This window comes from Chaetodon trifascialis, chromosome 17 (assembly GCF_039877785.1).
Source record: "Chaetodon trifascialis isolate fChaTrf1 chromosome 17, fChaTrf1.hap1, whole genome shotgun sequence".
Lineage (NCBI taxonomy): Eukaryota > Metazoa > Chordata > Actinopteri > Chaetodontiformes > Chaetodontidae > Chaetodon > Chaetodon trifascialis.
In genome coordinates, this window is record NC_092072.1 from 10114572 (window position 1) to 10134821 (window position 20250).

The 20250-nt window shown below is 42.0% G+C and overlaps 2 protein-coding genes across 2 annotated transcripts in view; one reads left to right on the top strand and one right to left on the bottom strand.

Annotated features, from left to right (window-relative positions):
* csmd3b (CUB and Sushi multiple domains 3b) overlaps window positions 1-20250 on the top strand; it is a 324934-nt gene that overhangs the window by 261825 nt on the left and 42859 nt on the right. The window contains exons 29-47 of the mRNA XM_070985476.1: window positions 161-352; window positions 629-767; window positions 1411-1598; window positions 2731-2849; window positions 3371-3446; window positions 3588-3704; window positions 7025-7138; window positions 7246-7341; window positions 7529-7732; window positions 8050-8174; window positions 8676-8772; window positions 10893-10997; window positions 11232-11350; window positions 11904-11973; window positions 12621-12737; window positions 13024-13233; window positions 14325-14513; window positions 15153-15330; window positions 18453-18598. Of these exons, the coding sequence (XP_070841577.1) occupies window positions 161-352; window positions 629-767; window positions 1411-1598; window positions 2731-2849; window positions 3371-3446; window positions 3588-3704; window positions 7025-7138; window positions 7246-7341; window positions 7529-7732; window positions 8050-8174; window positions 8676-8772; window positions 10893-10997; window positions 11232-11350; window positions 11904-11973; window positions 12621-12737; window positions 13024-13233; window positions 14325-14513; window positions 15153-15330; window positions 18453-18598 (2601 nt within the window). The remainder of the gene's footprint in view (window positions 1-160; window positions 353-628; window positions 768-1410; window positions 1599-2730; window positions 2850-3370; window positions 3447-3587; window positions 3705-7024; window positions 7139-7245; window positions 7342-7528; window positions 7733-8049; window positions 8175-8675; window positions 8773-10892; window positions 10998-11231; window positions 11351-11903; window positions 11974-12620; window positions 12738-13023; window positions 13234-14324; window positions 14514-15152; window positions 15331-18452; window positions 18599-20250) is intronic.
* LOC139346420 (zinc finger protein 516-like) overlaps window positions 1-20250 on the bottom strand; it is a 372274-nt gene that overhangs the window by 73437 nt on the left and 278587 nt on the right. The gene's annotated exons all lie outside the window — the stretch shown is intronic.

Here is a 20250-nt window from a genome sequence, read left to right on the forward strand (position 1 = left end):
ACATTTTTAAAATGACAATGAGCAGTTACTTGAATTACTGCTTATTTTATGCACTTATGAGTAAATGTATTAGCTTAATACTGCAACAAGATATTCAGTGTGGCACAGATTTTTCTAATAACCCTCCCCTCTTTCTCCCTCTCTGCCTCTCTCCATCCAGGCTCGGTGGCTACAGCCTGCAGGGACCCAGGTGTACCAATGAATGGCAGTCGTAGTGGAGATGGCCGTGAGCCGGGGGATTCAGTGTCCTTTCAGTGTGACCCAGGATATGAGCTCCAGGGGGACGACAAAATCACCTGCATACAAGTGGATAATAGATACTACTGGCAGCCCAGTCCGCCTGTCTGCATAGGTGAGAAGTCCAGCGTCCATATATTTATAGGGACATGCAATAGATGTACTGCATACACAACTACAGTTGTTTGGGGCTCAGTACCTTGCTCAAGGACACGTCTGTGAATGACTGTTTAAAAAAGAGAATGTTTGTGACCGAACTTGCTACTTAATACATACAATGTTTCATTTCCCACCTATTTCCATACTGTGTAATTAAAATCATTATTCCTGTAATGGTATTCTAAGAGTATATTAGACTGAATGTATACCTTTGCTTTTATTCCCATCACAGCTCCTTGTGGAGGAAACCTAACTGGCTCCAATGGATTCATACTGTCTCCTAACTACCCGCATCCCTACCCTCACTCAAAGGACTGTGATTGGCTCATTGCCGTCAACTCTGACTACGTACTGTCACTGGCCTTCATCAGGTAATCTGTTTCACTGCTTAACAATCAAAGTCCAGCCACTACTTTACAATAAAATATTTCCGTATGTGGAGTTGGTTTGCTGAGAACAAATATGCTTTTTCAGAAATGGCTGTTCAGTAATTAACAAGAACATATTCTCAGTTACAGTGGAAATTTCAACTCTTTAAGTTTAAGATGTTCTAACATCATCAAAATCATAAGGATTTGTGCTCTGGTAGGATGAATGTGTGAATGATTCTTTAGGCTGGTGAAAGAAAATTATAACTCAGTATCAGATGATAAAGGGCTTCTAAGTGCCAGCTTTCTTTTTGGTTTATTTTGCTTCATACAGTACGTTTTTTTTGTTTTGTTTTGTTTTGTTTTGTTTTGTTTTGTTTTTTTTACTGTATGAGGGCTTGAAAACCACTTGGGACAGTGGCAAAAATGCAAATTTAAACTTCTACCATTCAGTGTTCTGAAAATACTCTTAAAATCTGCTAAGCTGACATCACCCTCAGGAAGTTTGTTCACATATTTTCTAGAATAAAAACAACCAAAAATAACTCCAAAACGTCAGTGTTGACTCTTCTTCTGTGCTTCTGTTCTACCCATCTGCTTCCCCCTTCCCCTTTTCTCTGTACACATTTTCTTTATCTATCTTTAGTTTCAATATTGAACCAAACTACGACTTCCTCTACATCTACGACGGTCCGGATAGCAACAGTCCTCTGATTGGTAGCTTCCAGGACAGCAAACTCCCAGAGCGGATAGAGAGCAGTTCGAACACAATGCATTTAGCATTCCGCAGTGATGGCTCTGTTTCTTACACTGGCTTTCACCTGGAATACAAAGGTAAAATATCCTGCCAATAGTCCTTATATACCTTTTAATCCATACATTCTGTGTAGTGTTAAGTGCCGGAATAGCTTCTGAATGACTCAAAGTAAGACTACAAAGAGGCAAAAGACACATATTTTGCATTCTGGGAGAGATTAAAGTTTGTTTGAAAATGATTAGAGCGGGGGGATTTCTTAACATCACGGGCAAATTTCACTGTGGTATGATAAGCAAACACATCTACGTGTATGATATAATCATTGTGTGAAAGGAACATCCCATTATTTATTCTGCATTCAGTATCTAATAGTTTATATCTTCAATTAGATGTCACCTGGAAATAGACTCGATACATGTATGTCTTTTTCTGATGAAAAGAGATTAAGAAGTAGACACAAATTCCAGCTGGGAGTGCTTCATAGCCACCTTGTAACTGTCAATTGTTGAAAAATTATTTTTATATACGCTGCTTGATCTAATTGCACCAGGGGCTGTTTTCTTTCTCATCTGTTTTTCAGAAGCTCGGTAACTTGGGAGACTGCTCTTTAAGGTTTTCACACTTAATATGACAGTGTTGTCTCCTGCGATGACAGGATGTCTCCAGAATGTGTCGAAATATTTCGTTTTCACATTCACTGCGTTATCCCTAAAGAGTCGATACAGATGTATGCAATTAAGTCTCACACACTGATGACAGTGTGCATCATGTCGATTGTAAGATGAAACAAAATGATTGCTTTCAGCATGGAGGGCCCATTGAATTAGTCTTGAACTAGTCAATCAGAGAGGTGAGTTTGATTCACTTGCACAAAAGAATCAACACTGGCTTCATGTGGACTCAGGAATTAAGTCCTAAATTGATGCAGGGTGGCCGTTAATCTATTAGGAGAGGGCCAGAGCCATAATTTACAAGGTTCATGTAGCATTCAGATGCCGAGGGATGAAGTTATGATTCTTGCTCCGTCTTTGACAAAGGCAGCTAAGTCAAACAGACTGTTAAAAAGGCCAATGAGATGCCTGCCTCATTTGATTATGGCTAAGGACATAGTTATTATTAATTTAGCTTACTATTTATGTGTGCCTGTCACTTTTTCTCTGCATAATGCTCTCTCTCACTCACTCTCTGCTTCTCTTTCTCCCTGTCCAGCCAAGCTGAGAGAATCATGTTTTGACCCAGGTGTGGTTCTGAATGGGACCAGGCTGGGATCTGATTATAAGCTTGGCTCTACTGTCACCTTCTATTGTGAGGCTGGATATGTTTTACAGGTACGAAAAAATGGATGGATGGATGGATGGATGGATGGATGGATGGATGGATGGATGGATGGATGGATGGATGGATGGATGGATGGATCGATCGATCCATTGGGTGGGCAGTTGGTTAGTTGATTGGCTAAATGGTTGGTTGATTGGTTTGTTTGTTGGTTGGTTGCTTGCTTGCTTGCTTGGTTGGTTGAATGGAGAGGTGGGTGGTTGGTTGGTTAGTTAATTGGAGGGGTGGTTGGGTGGGTTGGATGGGTGGTTGGTTGGTTGGTTGGTTGGTTGGTTGGTTGGTTGGTTGGTTGGTTGGTTGGTTGGTTGGTTGGTTGGATTGTGTGGGTGGTTTATTTAGTTGATTGGTTAAATGGTTTGTTTATCAAATTATTGGTTGGTTGGTTGGTTGGTTGGTTGGTTGGTTGGTTGGTTGGTTGGTTGGATAGATGGATGGTTGGATGGGAGGGTGTTTTCGATGGTGTTGGATGGGTTGGTTGGTTGTTTTTCTCACAGTTTTTTTTGTTTTTCTTTAGGGTTACTCCACCCTAACCTGCAGTATGGGAGATGACGGCAGACCTGGGTGGAACAGGGCATTGCCTAGTTGTCAAGGTAACACACGCTAAAACGCAGACTGGAATAAAGCATCCCTGCACACATCTTAAACTTAAGTTCAACGATGTGATATTTCCTGTATGTGTCAACATGTGCCTCCCTGTATATCTTATGTGTGCATGTATATGTTGTCTCCAGCTCCCTGCGGAAGTCGTTCTACAGGATCCGAAGGGACTGTTTTGTCTCCAAACTTCCCCAGAAACTATACCTCTGGACAGACCTGTGTCTACTCTATATCTGTACCAAGAGAGTTCGGTAAGTTTATTCATAAACACACATGCCGTTGCTTTGAATACATCAGTTCAAGAATATTTTACAGAATTGCAGAAAGTGTCATGAATCCATGTGTGCTGGAGTGAAAGCTCTGATACTTAAGTTGGCAGTACTAAAGGAATTTATTCTTCACTCTTTAGATTATTTCAAAGTGTATGTGAAGACACAATAGAATGAAACCTGTGATCCCAATTTTCTTTGGCACATATTCTCCAATTATTCTTTTAATAAGTGAAACAAAGTGACATTAAAACTTGTTTGATTTTTTTTAATTGGGAGGCCCCCTGAAGGAACCCATTTTTAACTACTAAAAACTAATACAGATATTACACATGATCAAAAGATGCTCACTGGCCATTTGTTTGATTCCTGGTCAAAGTTTTTATCATTGAGGTGACATTAGAAGATGAGGCTGTTTTATCTTGCCACATTTGATTGGTGGTCCTTCAGTCAGACATAAGTGACACATCAAAAAGATATTACCATTGTAAAGACACTGAATGAGGCTGTGTTGGGAACATGAGGACATTAGATAAAATGTGACATTCGACACATCCTCTTTGATCTCTGCGCCTCTGCCGCCATGTCCGTACTGAGAATAGAATAGTTAACTTCTTCTTATATCAAGCTGATGACCCATAGTTGATGGTGCGTGACGTAATGCCGTAAAGCGTAACACAGTTCTTGCGCGGGATGGTAACCACTCAACCCAAGCCACATAGTGCTAGAACAGGCATTCGAGGCAGTCAGTGTACCATGAAAATGATTCTGAAACTATTGTTTTAAAGTAAAATAGTTGCGTAATGTTGCTCTAACTCGGGGTTGTGTTGTCAAAGTATAAGTATCATTTAATTGTGCAATTGTATTTTTATTTGTGTCTCTAATACGACATCACATATTGACTTCTAAATTATTGGTTGACTGATTATTAGAACGACGGCTTTTATAAACAATCAGTAATTGGTGAATATTATGCCCAATTATGCCCTGCGGTGTTATGAATAAATGGCAGCTTTCCCTGAGGCTGTTGATGGTTGCTGTCTCATTATATTTGCGTAGCAGCTTCTGGAGTGTCAGCTCCATGTAGATGTTTTGACTGAGAGGAGCTAACATTGGTTGGCCTACATACCATATAAGACACGCAGACACACACCCTCCCAAACAGAGTGGGAGACAGAGACTGTTTTGTTTGGTTGCAGTGCCGGAGCTTTACGCCCCGCCCGTATTTGTTAGGCAGCTGTCATTCTCAAAAAAAAAAGAAAGAAAAATATGTCTAAAATTTACGACAATTGAAAGTTACAAGCTCAAGGTTGCAGTTTCAAACCTTTCTGATAATCAAACAAGTTGAAATTACACCACTGGACTGGTTATTAAATAGTTAATGATGACGTTTCACCATTCATACAAATGGCTCCTTCAGTTTTAGCACCAGGTGGGGGAAACCCTTGGCACTCGTCCCCGTGGAGATGCCATACCTCCTGTTGAATGAGGACATGGCTGAGGACACCCACTCAGGCAGCTCATTGGGAGGCATGGCAGCTCCACAGGGATCGATGCCCAGGTTTTCTCCATCTGATGTCAAGAGCTGAAGAAGCCTTTGAAATGAACAGCGAAACATTTCAATCATTTGATAACAAGTCCAGTGGAATGATTCAGACTTTGCCGGGCATGTTACAACCTGGACGACTGAACAGATCCACCAGCTGTACGTGACTGCAGTGCAGAGGGGTTTCATTCCCAACAAGCCATGTGCTGAACACATTTTGGATCAACGCTGCTGTTTTCTGGTGTGTGTGGCTTTGTTTGTGTGCTTGCTCCCATGATATATGCTTATATGTTTTTCTTTGTTACCTCAGTATGAGTGAAATCCTCTGATATCTCAAAGCATGTACGTTATTCCCTGTGTGCATTAATGCTTTATGAGTCTCTGTGTGAATGCTGGCATGTGTGTGTCCTCCTGCCTGAAATCTGCACTCTTTTGAAACAGTGTCAGCTGTGAACTCCTCCACCTGCTCAGCGGTATGTCGATCTTACAGCAAGGAATGATGGAAATATTTATCAGCTTGATTTCTTTAAATCTATACACGGTGGGAGCTTTTATGCATTTCTGCTGACAGGCAGTATCCTGACATTCTTTACGACCGCTCAGCACGCCCTTATACACGTCCTCATGTACGACCATGACATGGCTTTTACATGCAAGTATCAGAGGTTAGTTATCTACCTGAGCTAAACTCTTTCATGTTGTATAGCACTTGCCTTGGAGCGAGGATTTACATGAAAGCAGTTATGTATCTTTTCTGAGTCGGTTTTAGCAAAATGTGGATGGTGCTTTCAAAGAACTCCGCAGAGAGAAACAGCCTTGTACAAAGCGACCAGTGACCTTCTTATAGCCGAATATCCTTGGCAATGTTCAGATTTAATCCTTTACACCTCAGCCTCTGGGACCAACAAGAGAGAGGGAGAGATGATATGTGTGTGTGTGTAGTCAGGGAGCTGGCTTCATTGAGGCTGAAATAAATGTAATTTATCCTAAAGGACATTTCTTTTCTATGTGCTGCAGACAAACAGATTCTCCTTTAAAGAACACCCACAGATTCACATCTTAAGGCTACTTACGATTGATTTAAAGACGCTGTAATCAACCAAGACAGAGAGAATTGTACTACTTTGAGCAAATACAGGATGTCAGGCCTCCAGAGGGCCTTCTAATGCGACCTGCCACTAAAGCTGCACTGTAAAATACATGGTTTAGCAGAGGAATCTCCAGCTGTTATATGGAGGGCCTGGGATCAATTCCTGGCCACTGCAGCAGGGTTTTCACCTTCCATCATACGGAAACAGAGTAAAACATGGGCTTGGGGACATAGGCTTGACAGGTTACCACTTGTGTCGGCTTGTAATGCTGTAGAGAAGACAGACAGAAAAGCATCTTGCCCTGCTGGCGTCTGTTGACAACAGTAAGTCAGTTTTTGCACAGCGCCAGCATTTCACACTCGCTGACAACACTGAAGCACCGTGGCCAAGTGATGAGGAGGGTGCAGCTTGGTTGGACTGGGTGCATGATGAAGATGAGGTGGTGTTTTGACTGTTAAGCGTCCTCATGTGTAATTTTGTGCCAGTAGTTGGCTTCAAATAAAAGTTGACACTGCGGCTTAATAAAATTTAAATTAGGTGTTACAGGTTAATTCCATCATTGGAAGGTCGGGCGCAGACGGTGGTGAAGAATAATAATTTGCCACCACTCAAATTTGGTTAACTCATCTCTCTATGTGTCATTCCCTCCCTTTTTTTGTCTCCAGTCCTCTTTGGTCAGTTTGTGTTGTTCCAGACATCTCTCAATGATGTGGTGGAAATCTACGATGGACCCACTCAACAAAACACGCTGCTGTCTTCTCTGTCTGGATCCCACTCTGGTGAGGATGGACGGCTGAATATGTGGATGAATTAATGGATGGGCAGATTAACGGATAACCATGACATCCTTTTCTTTGATCTTGTTTCTCTTCGACTCTGTCTCTAGGCGAGTCTCTCCCTTTGAGTACGGGAAACCAGATCACGATCAAGTTTACCACAGTGGGTCCTGAAACTGCCAAAGGATTTCACTTCGTCTACCAAGGTCAGCCAATCACAAGTAGCCAAAGTTTTTATTTTCAAGTATTAATCAGTAGTAGTAGTAGTGGTAGTACTGGTATACTTATTGCAAAATTAGTAAAGCCACATTCATTAAAATGGCATTTTTCAAATTTGGTATTCCCATTGAAATGAACGTATTTCAATGGTTGTGGCCTGTCTTATTTCTGCAGCTGTCCCGAGGACCAGCTCCACCCAGTGCAGTTCAGTCCCTGAGCCGCGCTTCGGGAAGCGTCTTGGTAATGACTTCGCAGTGGGCTCCTTGGTGCAGTTCGAGTGCAACCCTGGTTACGTTCTGCATGGCTCCACTGCCATACGGTGTGAGAGCGTACCAGACAACCTGGCACAATGGAATGACACCCTGCCTACATGCATAGGTGAGTATGAATCCAGGAATGAAGCAGAGGACGGACTTTTTTTCTCATTCAGAATGATTTAAACATGATAAGATGCATTATCAGCCACACAATGGACTCTCCACTAGGAAATACAGACAATTCAAACTCAAGAAGCATTTGAATGTGACCAGACCTTAAAACATATCTATGGCCAGGCTGTTGCCGAGGACCGCAGCCTCTTTGTCGTCCTCCTCTGCAGGGGACTGGATAGAACAACCGACTTTCTCTTTTTCTGTTACTTTGAGACAAATTGTTGTTTTAACCTCTGCTTCTCTCTCCTCTCTGCGCTCTCTCAGTTCCCTGCGGGGGTGTGTTGACTTCTCGTCGTGGGACCATCCTGTCTCCTGGATACCCAGAGCCCTACGACAACAACCAGAACTGTGTGTGGAAGGTCTCTGTTCCAGAAGGGGCTGGAATACAGGTACTGCTCGGCACACGCTGCTTCCTGGCTGACCTATGTATCATTGGCTTAAAAGCTGAGCAGGCAGGATGTCAAAGAAGATAAGATATTATTAGCAGGATGAATGGATGGATGGTTTGTGAGAGAGGGACCATTCAGAGATAACTAGATAGGATCTAATCGTGAGAGATAATGCCTGATTGCATGTAAGCTAAACCGCTCTCACGGACAAGCAAAGGCAAAGGTGCCTCTGACACAAAATGTAGTCTGTTCCAAATATATGACACAGCATTTAGTTTGTCTTTACATTTTACAGACATATCACATGTGCACGACTTATTCATGACATGTCCTTTTATGTGTTCTGGCAGAAGTGAATATTTCTGGTATTAATAGCGCAGAATGAGCTAATGTGTTGATCACCAGATGCAGCCAAACAACAACTGAGGTGCTTTCACTGAAGACACTTAAACAAGAGCTAACAGGAACAAATTCTGTCTTTCGCTTCTTCTTCCTCTCCAGATACAAGTTGTGAGTTTTGCCACTGAGCATAACTGGGACTCTTTGGATTTTTACGATGGTGCCGACAACCACGCACCAAGACTGGGCAGCTACTCTGGTAAACAGTTTTTTCAGTATTTGTGGAAGTGTTACTCAAAGTTACACATATCATGACCATTCATGCCAAAAAGTAATTTAGCAATGTGATTAAGCGTAAGATAAATTGCAAATAAATAAAAAATAGGAAACTTATACAGTTGTTTCATTGTATTATAGCATGTAGTTATTTTCAACTACAAATGTGGTTCAACTGTGACAAATTGTCGTAGTTCCAAACATTCATTCTCTCCGTAACAAAATAACGAAGAATAACTGTCTTGCAGCCGAATCACAGCAACTGTTGCTTGACAGTTAAATGCATAAAACCAAACAAACATTACATGTTGTCATGATGTTTGGTGCATCCAAACTGCTGCCCATGTGGCCCTCCACTAAGAGTGCAGTCAGAGCTAAACTGGTCTCCCAGCAGGAGCTGAGCAACACACCCACTGACACCTGCTTGTTTTTCTCTGATTAGTTGAAAGACATATGATAATTTTCTTGTGGCGTAGCGAATCGATCCCCTTACGCTCTAATACTCCACTAGGAATAGATATTCCTTAAGTAACCTGTGACATGATGCGTTAAACACATTCATTCCAAAACAATTATTCACATTTCTCAATGCTTCCAAAACACGCTGCACAATGTCACAAGCTATACCTTTAGCTTTTAATGGGAAGAACAGATTCATTCCAGCCCCATTCAACTCACGGTAATTATAATATCTGTGATATTTAAAACTGATTAACAAGAATAAATCAATCATAAAAAGAGGCATAAACCGTAATTGAAAGTTTTAAATGGATTTATTTTTATGATCAGGCCTAATAGTATGAAAAAGTAATTTTACTGCTTTGTTTTTTTGTTCTTCATCACCGTCAGTGATGTGTTTTTTGTGGCCGGTAAAAGCTTTCAATCCACACACACGACAGCAGCACCACCATTTTTTACAGTGTAGCTTGTCTTATGCAGATAATGTCCAAAAAATGAAACTGAAAAGTAGAGCGTTATCAATTTGTTTGTGTTTTATGTGAAAACATATCTCATATATTTCACTGCTAAAACATTCAGCTGCATTTTCTCCTCTCATCGTTTCCTTTGAGCTCATATTCGAGATTCCCTTGTGTCATCGAGCAGCTGTCCATAGAGTCAGCATCTTCTGAGGATCATAATGCCACTTTTAGGGAAGCAAAGTCTTCTGATTATCTGCAAGTTGTGTTGAATAATGTATGGAAGAGCTCGACATTTTTATGACAAACCGGATAAGAGACGATGAATAAAATGACCATGACAGTGGCATATTTCCATTTAAAAAGTCATGAATGAGTAAATACATGCCGGGCGATGATGAAAACTTTTTTTAATACAGGTTGACTCCAACCGTTAATTAATGCTGTCATACTTCCCAAAACAACTGTTGTGGTTAAATCCATGCGGTTCATTTTTCATCATCACTCATCATTCATTATTAAGGAAAAATCATTTTTTATTTTCCGCGATGTTAATGAATGAGATTTACTCTGTGGTGCGAGGGCGGCCAGCAGGGGGGCGGCAGACTGTTCAGAAATGCTGCTAATTAATTCCCCTCACAACAAGCAACCAGTAACATCCATTGGCCTCATTCACTGTTCATTCAGAGGAATGTCTCTGTAACTTTGATATGTTTGCTGACACACCTGCCACTGAACAAAAAACAACACGCAGCTCACAACAGGGCTCTGCTCACAGCTCATTGGCCGGAGATGAGAGTTGGTTAATATTCCTTTACATTGAAGTGCCTCGTCCATTATGTTATCGCGAAGAGCCCTGACAGAATCACGCTGTTGCACCAGCTTTGCTTCAGTGGTGTTGTGCCGTTTTTCACTTTGTACTTCGCCTTGCCACGCTAAGTAGGTCAAGCCAACATTTTAAAAGTGGTTTCAAATAAAACAGATGTCTCATATAAAAGTAATTCCCCTCTCCCTCCTTAGAGAACACTTCACAAACAAAAAAAAAGTGAAAATGTAGGTTTGGGAGGCCTTTGTTGTTTCCTTTGCTGTCAGATAACTAAGATCATTTGCTTTCAAGCCTCAGATGAAAAACAAAAAAATGTGATTGTGGTCTTCTGTTGCTGTCTTCTTCTCTCCCTGCTCTCAGGCACCACCATCCCCCCTCTCCTGAATAGTACATCTAACAACCTCTATCTCAGCTTCAGCTCTGATATTAGTGTCTCAGCTGCTGGTTTTCACCTGGAATATACAGGTAACATATTTGTCTCGTATGCAGCTTTACCTGCAGTACACACACACACACACACACACACACACACACATATAGATAGATAGATAGATAGATAGATAGATAGATAGATAGATAGATAGATAGATAGATAGATAGATAGATAGATAGATAGATAGATAGATAGATAGATAGATAGATAGATAGATAGATATGTGCACACTGGTGACTGAAGCTTTATTTTATATTTCTCATCAGCTATCGGTTTGGAGTCATGTCCAGAGCCTCAGACTCCAAGTTATGGAATACGACAAGGAGACAGATTTATGGTGGGAGACGTCGTGCAGTTCTCATGTGAACAGGGATACTCTCTTCAGGTAAAAGTAACGCCTCTGTGTGTTTGTACGGTTTGTCTTTCTGCACCAGCTGAGACTGACTTCTGAGGGAGTTGGAGGACAGTCGTTCCTGATACGCAGAATATGCACATGCACTGCAGGTGGCAGTTGTTTAATGCAAACTGACTGCCAGATATGTATGTGAAATCATTAAAGGATGCTCAGCTTGTCTGATGTGCCGCAATTCACTCTTTTTATCCCCTGGCTGCACAAACCAAGAACTATTTAAGCTGCGAATCAGAAGGAAACCCCGCTCTCGGGTGGTTTTCCTAGCTCTTACTAAACATACAACTCTGGTGTGGTTTGCACAACTCCTGAATAATGTATGTCTCTGGTGTGGTCTGCCCAATTTCTGTGCAGTATACAGCCCTAATAGAGGTTTGCCTCCCCCCTGCTTAATATACTGCACGGCTTCAGTTGTTATTATAAAGTATGAATATTATTGTTGAGCAGATAAAACAGCAAAAATTATCTAAAGGTTATCTGCACTGATTTCCCAATTGTTTGATGATTGTGGTTGCTTTTGCATTTCTAGGGTAATGCCCATATCACCTGCATGCCTGGACCAGTGAGAAGATGGAACTACCCTGTGCCACTGTGTCTTGGTAGGTATATATGCACACACACACATGCAATCCAGCCTGGATATACCATGATGCGTGCAAAACTTCAGTGCTGCAGAAATGATGCAAGCAGTCTCCATCGCCTCCCCTGACTCTGGAAAATAAGCCGTTTGATCAATTTATGGTTCTGTGATGAGCTGATTATTTAGTATTCTGTGCAGAATACGATTAAGCTTTTAAACTGATGCAAAGCTCAGTCACACACCATAAACACGCAGAGTGTGCCAGATCACCAGCATGCACCGAGGCCAGCAAGAGGACGCGCACATCTGCTAGCACAATGGTAATTTATTAAAGGAGGGTGTTCATTAAAGGCAGAATATTTATGCTTACTTCACAAATGATGCGAAAGGTCAGGCTGAATGTAGAAGAAGTGTCCGGCCGGTAGCGGCAACTTAAAAAAGAAGTGTGTCCGGTGCTCTCAGTGACATCAGCTTTTGATGTGTTGCTTTCAACACTGAATGACTGTGTCCATTTTCCTCTGTGTGTGTGTGCGTGTATGTATGTGTGTGTGTGTGTGTGTGTGTGTGTGTGTGTGTGTGTGTGTGTGTGTGTGTGTGTGTGTGTGTGTGTGTGTGTGTGTGTGTGTGTGTGTGTGTGTGTGTGTGTGTGTGTGTGTGTGTGTGCAGCTCAGTGTGGTGGGTCTATGACGGATGTAAGTGGAGTGATTCTAAGTCCCGGTTACCCCGGCAACTACCCGAGTGGATTAGACTGCACATGGACAGTCAACTTACCTGTCGGCTTTGGTAAGAAACACCGTCAACTTTGAAACAGCGTGTGTGCTTCTCTCTCCACCTGTTTGTGCATCTGTGCTCCATCTCTCTCTGCCTTATTCTTCACATATCTGCGTTATCCATTGATTGATTTATTCAATTACTCGCTCGCCCGCTCACTCAGCGTCGATGGCCTTTATCCACATTGTCGACGAGAGGCTGCAGATGAAGCGTCCACAAATGCTTTTATTGCCAGCCTCTCTGCCCGTCAAGCTTTGCTGATTGCTGCGAATGTCATAAGCGATGTATTCTTCCACAGGTATCCATCTGCAGTTTCTGAACTTCTCCACTGAGGCGATCCACGATTACTTAGAGATCCGCAGTGGAACAATGGAGACGGGCTCGGTCATCGACCGGTTCAGCGGTCCAGTTATCCCCAAGCCGCTGTTCAGCACCACCCACCAGACCAGCTTCTTCTTCCACAGCGACTATTCACAAAACAAACCAGGGTTCCACATCACATATCAAGGTAAATATTGTTCCTCTCCAGTATCTTGTGTGCACTGATCTTTTGCTCAGACAAGGAAGTGAGGGCAGACATCTGACTGTGCCTTTCCTGAAAACAGCAACAGGTGTCAGTGTAGTGTTTTTTTCAGGAGCAGCCATCAACAAAATTATCGACATTCAGACGCTGATAAGAAATGTTTCTTGACCTCTGAAGCAGTTGTCAAAATATTGCATGAAACTCTTTTTTGGATTAATCTCAGTGACAGTTTTAGATTTGTTCTATCTGACACTGAAAAGGTTTCGAGCAGTTTTATATTTATTATGGTAAATCTTGTAGATAGCCTCGTTTGTTACAGCTAATTCCATTAATGTGCAAATTACAGCGGCTGATGAATAATACCTTTTATCTCATGACAGGAGCACTGCCGAAGTGTTTTAAAACAGGGCTATTATTGCTGCTAATGTTTGTCTTTCTCAGTCACGTGTCTCTGCTCAGTCATGCGAACCACTGACTCTTGTAACTTTGGCTGTGAAAAGTCACTGTGACTAAAACGTTTAAATGGCAGACTGTCAGATTTCATTTGAGAGTGTTTTGGCAACCATCAAAAGCACAAGCACGAGCTTCAGTGGTGCATGATACCCTTGTCAAAAATTTAGTAATCTTAATTTATATCTGTAAGTCTGCAGCTGTTATTTTTGAGTTTCTCTGCAGCATTTCATATTTCACTTTGGCTGCAAATTGCAGTCGGTCTTCATCCTAAACATGCCAGAGGAATTATGAATTAATGTTTTGAGCTCTGCATGAAAAATCAGTTCTGACAAAAAGCTTTTAAACAAGGAGGGAAAGATAATTTAACGTATTCAGAGTAGTTCAGGGCCGAGTAAAGTCCATTGAGCTGAATTTGTTTTGTAGCATGAGCCAGTAAAGACTAATGCCATAATCTGTTGCAATTAATTGTACCTTAACCATCTTTGTTGTGTTTTTACTGCTTAGTTTGATTGATTTTAATTTGTTAAATCCACGTTTTGATGTTTTTCCGCCCTGGACTATCTGCTGGATTGCTTGTACTGACCAACTATTTCACCGACTAATCTGTCTTATTGTCTCTCAAGCCTACCAGCTCCAGAGCTGCCCGGACCCTCGGCCGTTTCGGAACGGCATCGTGATCGGCACAGATTTCAGCGTTGGCATGACGGTGTCGTTTGAATGTCTGCCTGGCTATTCTCTGATTGGAGAGGCTTCGCTCACGTGTTTGCACGGAATCAGCAGGAACTGGAATCACCCACTACCACGATGTGAAGGTAATGAGGAAGGTCATCCGTGGACACGTTGCTGTTTCAGGATGTCTCATGTTGTTGCGTTGTCGACCCTGTTGAAGTGTTATTCTATCATTAAGTTATGATATACGGCTGTGGCTGTTTAATGTGTTCATTATTTGTATTCCTATCCAAGTATTTTCCTAGATATTGCTATTATTGTTGATTTGTTGCACTGAGAGCAAAGTGGAAATAATAAGATAATTGAGAATTGCTGTTATTGTTATTATTACTATTGTTACTGTCCCAGCAGTGAAATTATATTTTTCAATGAAATTATTGCACCTTAATGACAAGTAGCTGCACAGTAATCCAATTATTATTCTTTTTTTTCATATTAAGTCATTAGAGCTTTAACACTTATTCAAGGACAGTTTAGAAAAGTGTAAATATCTTTTAAGTCTCAGCTGCAGCGCTGACACTCCAGAGGAATACCTGCAGACCTGAAATAAAACTGTAATGACAATTTATTAAAGGTATTAAGGTGTTATCCAGTGGTCATTATATGACTGATAGAGACATGTCCTCTCTCAGCCGTCCAGACAATTACTAAAGCTTCACAATGGTAAAACTAATTTGCCTGTAATTTATTAAGGCTAATTCTGTTAATATTCTGTCTCGCAGCTCTCTGTGGCGGTAACATCACGTCGTTAAATGGAACCATTTACTCTCCTGGTCACCCCGAGGAATACCCCAACTTCCAGGACTGCGTGTGGAGTGTTAGAGTTCCTCCTGGACACGGGATTTACATCAATTTCACTGTACTGAGCACTGAGCCCATATATGACTACATTACCGTCTGGTAGGTGTGATTTTTAATTCCTTGTTTTTTGACATCTTTACTTCTTTACGGACGCTGGTGATCCTCATTATGTGCCGCCTGTGTTTTCCTGCTTCATCAAGAGCCATTTCTTTCAGACACAGTCTCCTGACTAGCCATGTCATTTGCACCACATATTCGGCGAACTTGCGTTACACACACACACACACACACACACACACACACACACACACACACACCCTCACTTTCTGTCACACAGGATGTCATGCTCCTTAACATCTTTTCGAAGTTGGCCACTAATTGGCTAAATTCCTGCAAGGGTTACTATGACTACAGACATCTCTCCTTGAATATAAAGTTCCTCTGACATAATTTCCTTCTTGACATGTTTTACCCATAAGCCCCAGCTCCTCACGTTGGTCTCATATGTTAGATAAAATCCATCTTTCTCTCCCTGCCTGCCCAGCCTTGACTTCTCTCCTCGATATTCTTTTTGTGCAGAGCAGCCATTGGCAACAGTCGACATTTTGTCAATGCAGGTGTTTAAATGATGCTCGGACACCATGTTTCATCATCTTCTTCAGGTACAAGGTGGCAGCAGAGCCACAAAGAGACAGCACAATCTATTTCTACGGTTGCCATGTTGCTTCCGCTTCTCTATAGATAAAGCCTGTCTCCTAGAAATAGACAGCAATGTGCACCATCAACAGTTTAGGAACATCGCCTGGCATACAGACATGGAGAGGCAGGGCTCGACAGGGAGAACACAACAACAGCAGGGTAAGGCATTGTGTGCTGTTGATGCGTTCCCTCGCAAATTATGTATTTTTAGACCAACACAGACGGACCAAATGTCTGTCTTGTACTTCTGTTAGCCCGTCATGATGTAAGCACTGTCAACCCTTCAGATTTCCAGGTCTGGCTGTTTCCGCAGCCTGCAGGAAACTCTGAAAATGATTATAACTAAAAATGGTGTTATCTACTGAGAAAGTCTGGCAACACGATGTGCCATTCCCCGACAAGAACCTGGATGACCCACAAGGGTCCAACACTGACTCTATCAAATAATTACTTTGATAGTTTCCCTCCTCTAGAGAAAGACAGGAACACCTAGAAATTGGACATCGTAAGGTAAAGACAGTCCTCTTACTCTCTGCCAGAATGAATGATCCCATTATGTGACCTGAGGTCAGTTACAATGACAGCTACCACTATTTGCCAGTTAAGTCTAGCTTACCTTTGGGAAAACTTTAGGAGCTTCTAATTTACTTCTAATGAAAATAAAAAAGTGAAAGTTCACCGCTAAATGCTGCACCTCATGTCTCACGACTCATTTCCTACCAGCAGTCTGAATGGTTAAGCATGACTGTCACATTGAAGATGAAACACGGTCACTCCAACAACATCTAACAAGCTAATTTCCGAGGTCACGAATGAGCTTTCAGCATCGACTGATTCATCTTTTATTCTATAAAATGTCAGAAAATAGTAAAAACTTTCACAAGAGCCCAAGATGACGTCTTCAGATTGCTTGTACCCCCCAACCAATGCTGTGCATCTTGTTGTGCATCCACACACACTCTGACACTGGAGGTCACTGCTTCTCTTTATCTGCACATCACAGCTTTTTATTCGCTGAAAGCACAACAGCTCGTTTTCTTCAACGGCATTGGGAGGTGGCTTGTTTAGTGCACAGATGTCTTTAGTGTATAGATGTAGCTCATCACCTCAACATGCAACCTACCTTACCCGCAGAAAACATCACAACACTGTTGAGCCATGCGCCGTCCACCCACAGGCGACTCTGTGAATTCTATGAATTGGTCGCACAGCAGGTTCCCGACCCTGCTGTCAGTTGGAGAAGTGAACAAACTGCTGAAGTAGCACACACACCGACGCACAAAAAGCTCACAATCTCAGTCACACAGCCGCAAAAGTTGGTTTCCTGTCGAGAGCACAGTGTCAGTGGCAAAGGTGCGATTTTCACAGCGGTCTCCACAGTCCAGAGCCAGCCAACCTGACAGTCAGTTAGTCTGCTAATTGGTCTCATACTGGGAGGCTTACTACAGGACTTCACCCTAAGAGCTATCATATATGTCACAGATGTTGCCTTGTATTGTTCTACCTCATACATGAAAGCCCTCTGTGTACTCCACATGATGTCCTAACGGATTCGTAAATGTCAGAGTGTGAGCATCAGCAATAATTAGCGATGGAAAGCAATGAATGAAACGACTCTGATGACTCCGAAGCTCTCAACGTGAATCCGAGAAGAGGATGATTCCTTGCATAACCTGACAGGTATAATTGGCCTCATCCAAAAACACTTAACAGCAGGAAATAATCATTTCATTTAACTTCATGATGATACTTCTTAATCACTGATAATGACCCCGCTATTGGTTAGTTCCAGACTGACAGCTGGTGGGTCTGGCATTAAAGATGAAATATGCTCACGACATTCCACACAGAGCCCGACCCGCCAGTTGACAGATAACTTCATGTCTGCCTTCTGTGGTAATTGTGTAACTTTTTATGAATGCCAGGCTGATATTAGTGGCCAAACTAAAGCCAAGTCCGCAACAGGATTCACATTTGTTATTCTTACGGTCTGACGACAGCTCAATCAATATTTATGAACTTCAGCATCCCAAAGCGAGAGTGAGAGAGACGGGCCTTTAAACTGTGTTGTTATCAAGAAACAAAAGGGAACCTCATAAGCGAACTTGAATCCGAGTTTGTTGTGGTTTTATACCGAAATGAGCTTTGTGACATTGCCGTTTGGATTGGTTTTAGAGGAAGGATGAGCCCATAACACAATCACTCTGGGCGCCGGCGCTTTGTCACACAATGTCCGACTCCATTCGCAGTCAATGGAGCAGCTCCATGTTTTGTCTCATAAATATCATCAAGTCTCGTCTTTGTTTCTAGCCTGGGAGAAACCGTTTCCTGGTTACAAATAGCCATTTACTGTCAGAGATGACTGTAATAACTTATTCAAATTATGTTTTAGGTTCACTTTTCTCTCCCATTGTTCTATAAAGAAAGTCCGTTCCTTTATGGGTCTTTAGACTCTAAGTACCCGATTTGTAACACAAACTTTGTGTGTGTCTGTGTGTGTGTGTTTGTTTGTTTCCCTGCAGGGATGGTCCAGACCAATCATCTCCTCAGATTGGCCAGTTTAGTGGAAACACAGCTTTGGAGTCCGTCTACTCAACCTCCAACATCATCCTCATCAAGTTCCACTCTGACTTCTCTGGAGCCGGCTTCTTTGTCCTAAGCTACCATGGTAAGACAGTCACAGCATCATCAATTGTGCCATAGAGCTGGAGATCATGTGAATGTATATACAGCAACTGTGAATGGCCCTTGACTGTGTTTGTTTGGTCAAAAATGCCCCTCTCATTACCTGTTGTCTCTGCTTTGTGGTGCAGTGGTAAAAATACGATGCACTCGTTAGCTGTAGCTGCAGTGCTGGCGTTCCTGTGTTGCAGTCTCTTCAGCTTCACCCTCATTACGATCCACTCAGTCCTGCTTCCTTTGACTCTTTCTGACTCATGAATTTTGGTCTTCCACCAGAACTTTTTGCTCTCTGACTGAAGTCGACGTCTTTGTCACAGGCTGCTGCAGTAATGATGAATCAGTCACGATGGCGCTATTGATAGTTTTCATGGTGTTGACTGCAGAAAGGTCCTCTTTAAAATTATTGCCCACTTTGGACTTTGGTCAGCATTTCATTACTGTTATCAGTGTGATGCCATCTGTGAGTTGTACTGCTGCGTGTATATCCACTTCATCTAAATGACAGCAGTTGGGGTGACAAATGAACAATGGGTGATTCACTTTTGTGTGATGCTGGCGCTCTTGTGTCACGCTGGAGGGAGAAGCAGCTCTGCACAAAGTCAGTTTGTTGTCGAAGGTCCGAGTGACGATGACCAGCTGAGTGTTGGATTCACTGTAAGTGAGTGGGTTTGGTTTCTTGCATCCAGCACCATCTTGTCTTGTGGAAGTGTGGAGTATCTTTGCCGTTGTTGGAAGGAAAGTGGCGTCGCACGTGTTTGCTTTGTTAAAAATAACAGCAACCTTCACTGAGAAGTTCATTAGTCTTTCAAATTAACCTGCGTGTGAGCACAGCTTGTCTTGTCATTGTTTACCTCCAGTTATAATTTCCTTCCTTCTCAGGAATCGCTATCAGATTGAGACAGAACACTTTAATGGCTTTAACTTTCATCCACACGGGAAAAACACGACGCATTCTGAAGAAAAAACGAACTTTTTGATTATCTAATTACTTTTAAAGAATGTTGTTATAATTGGTACCATAGTCGTGCCATTAATTCGTCATTTAAAAAGGACAAATTGAATCTGTGGTTTGTTCAATAAAAGCAATTAGATGCTTAAGAAATAGGAGATTTTCTTGAAATGATGTCCTCATGAATGTTTGTGTATTTATGAGTCTCTCTTTGTCCCAGTAGCCAGAGACACATCTGACACACAAACACTCACAGACTTGTGGAGATTGTGTTTTGCTGTTCCTGAGCTGCTCTTTCTCCTTGTCAAAGCTGTCTCTGTGCCATCCAGTTTTAATTTCATTTTATTTCAACATTTTACTGTGGTCCTTTAGTGCACTTAGATTTCCTTGTTTTCAACCACCATTTAGGATGGAAAAACCTCCCTAATCGTCTGTTTTCTTGTTCCGCCTCTCTGCCTGCAAACAGTCTTGAGACACTTTTCGCCCGTGTCTTTTTTTGTCTGTATCCACCTACAGTCATGTGAATACATTTAAGTCAAATTGTCATGTTTTTACATCAGTCTTTGACTTGAAATTTTGAGGAATTACATAATCCTTTATGTGTTGACCACATAAACTCAATTAATTAAAGCAGCGGCTGAAAAGCGCATGCAGTCGAAGTGGTGATGTGTTGTCTTCTGCTGAAGGAA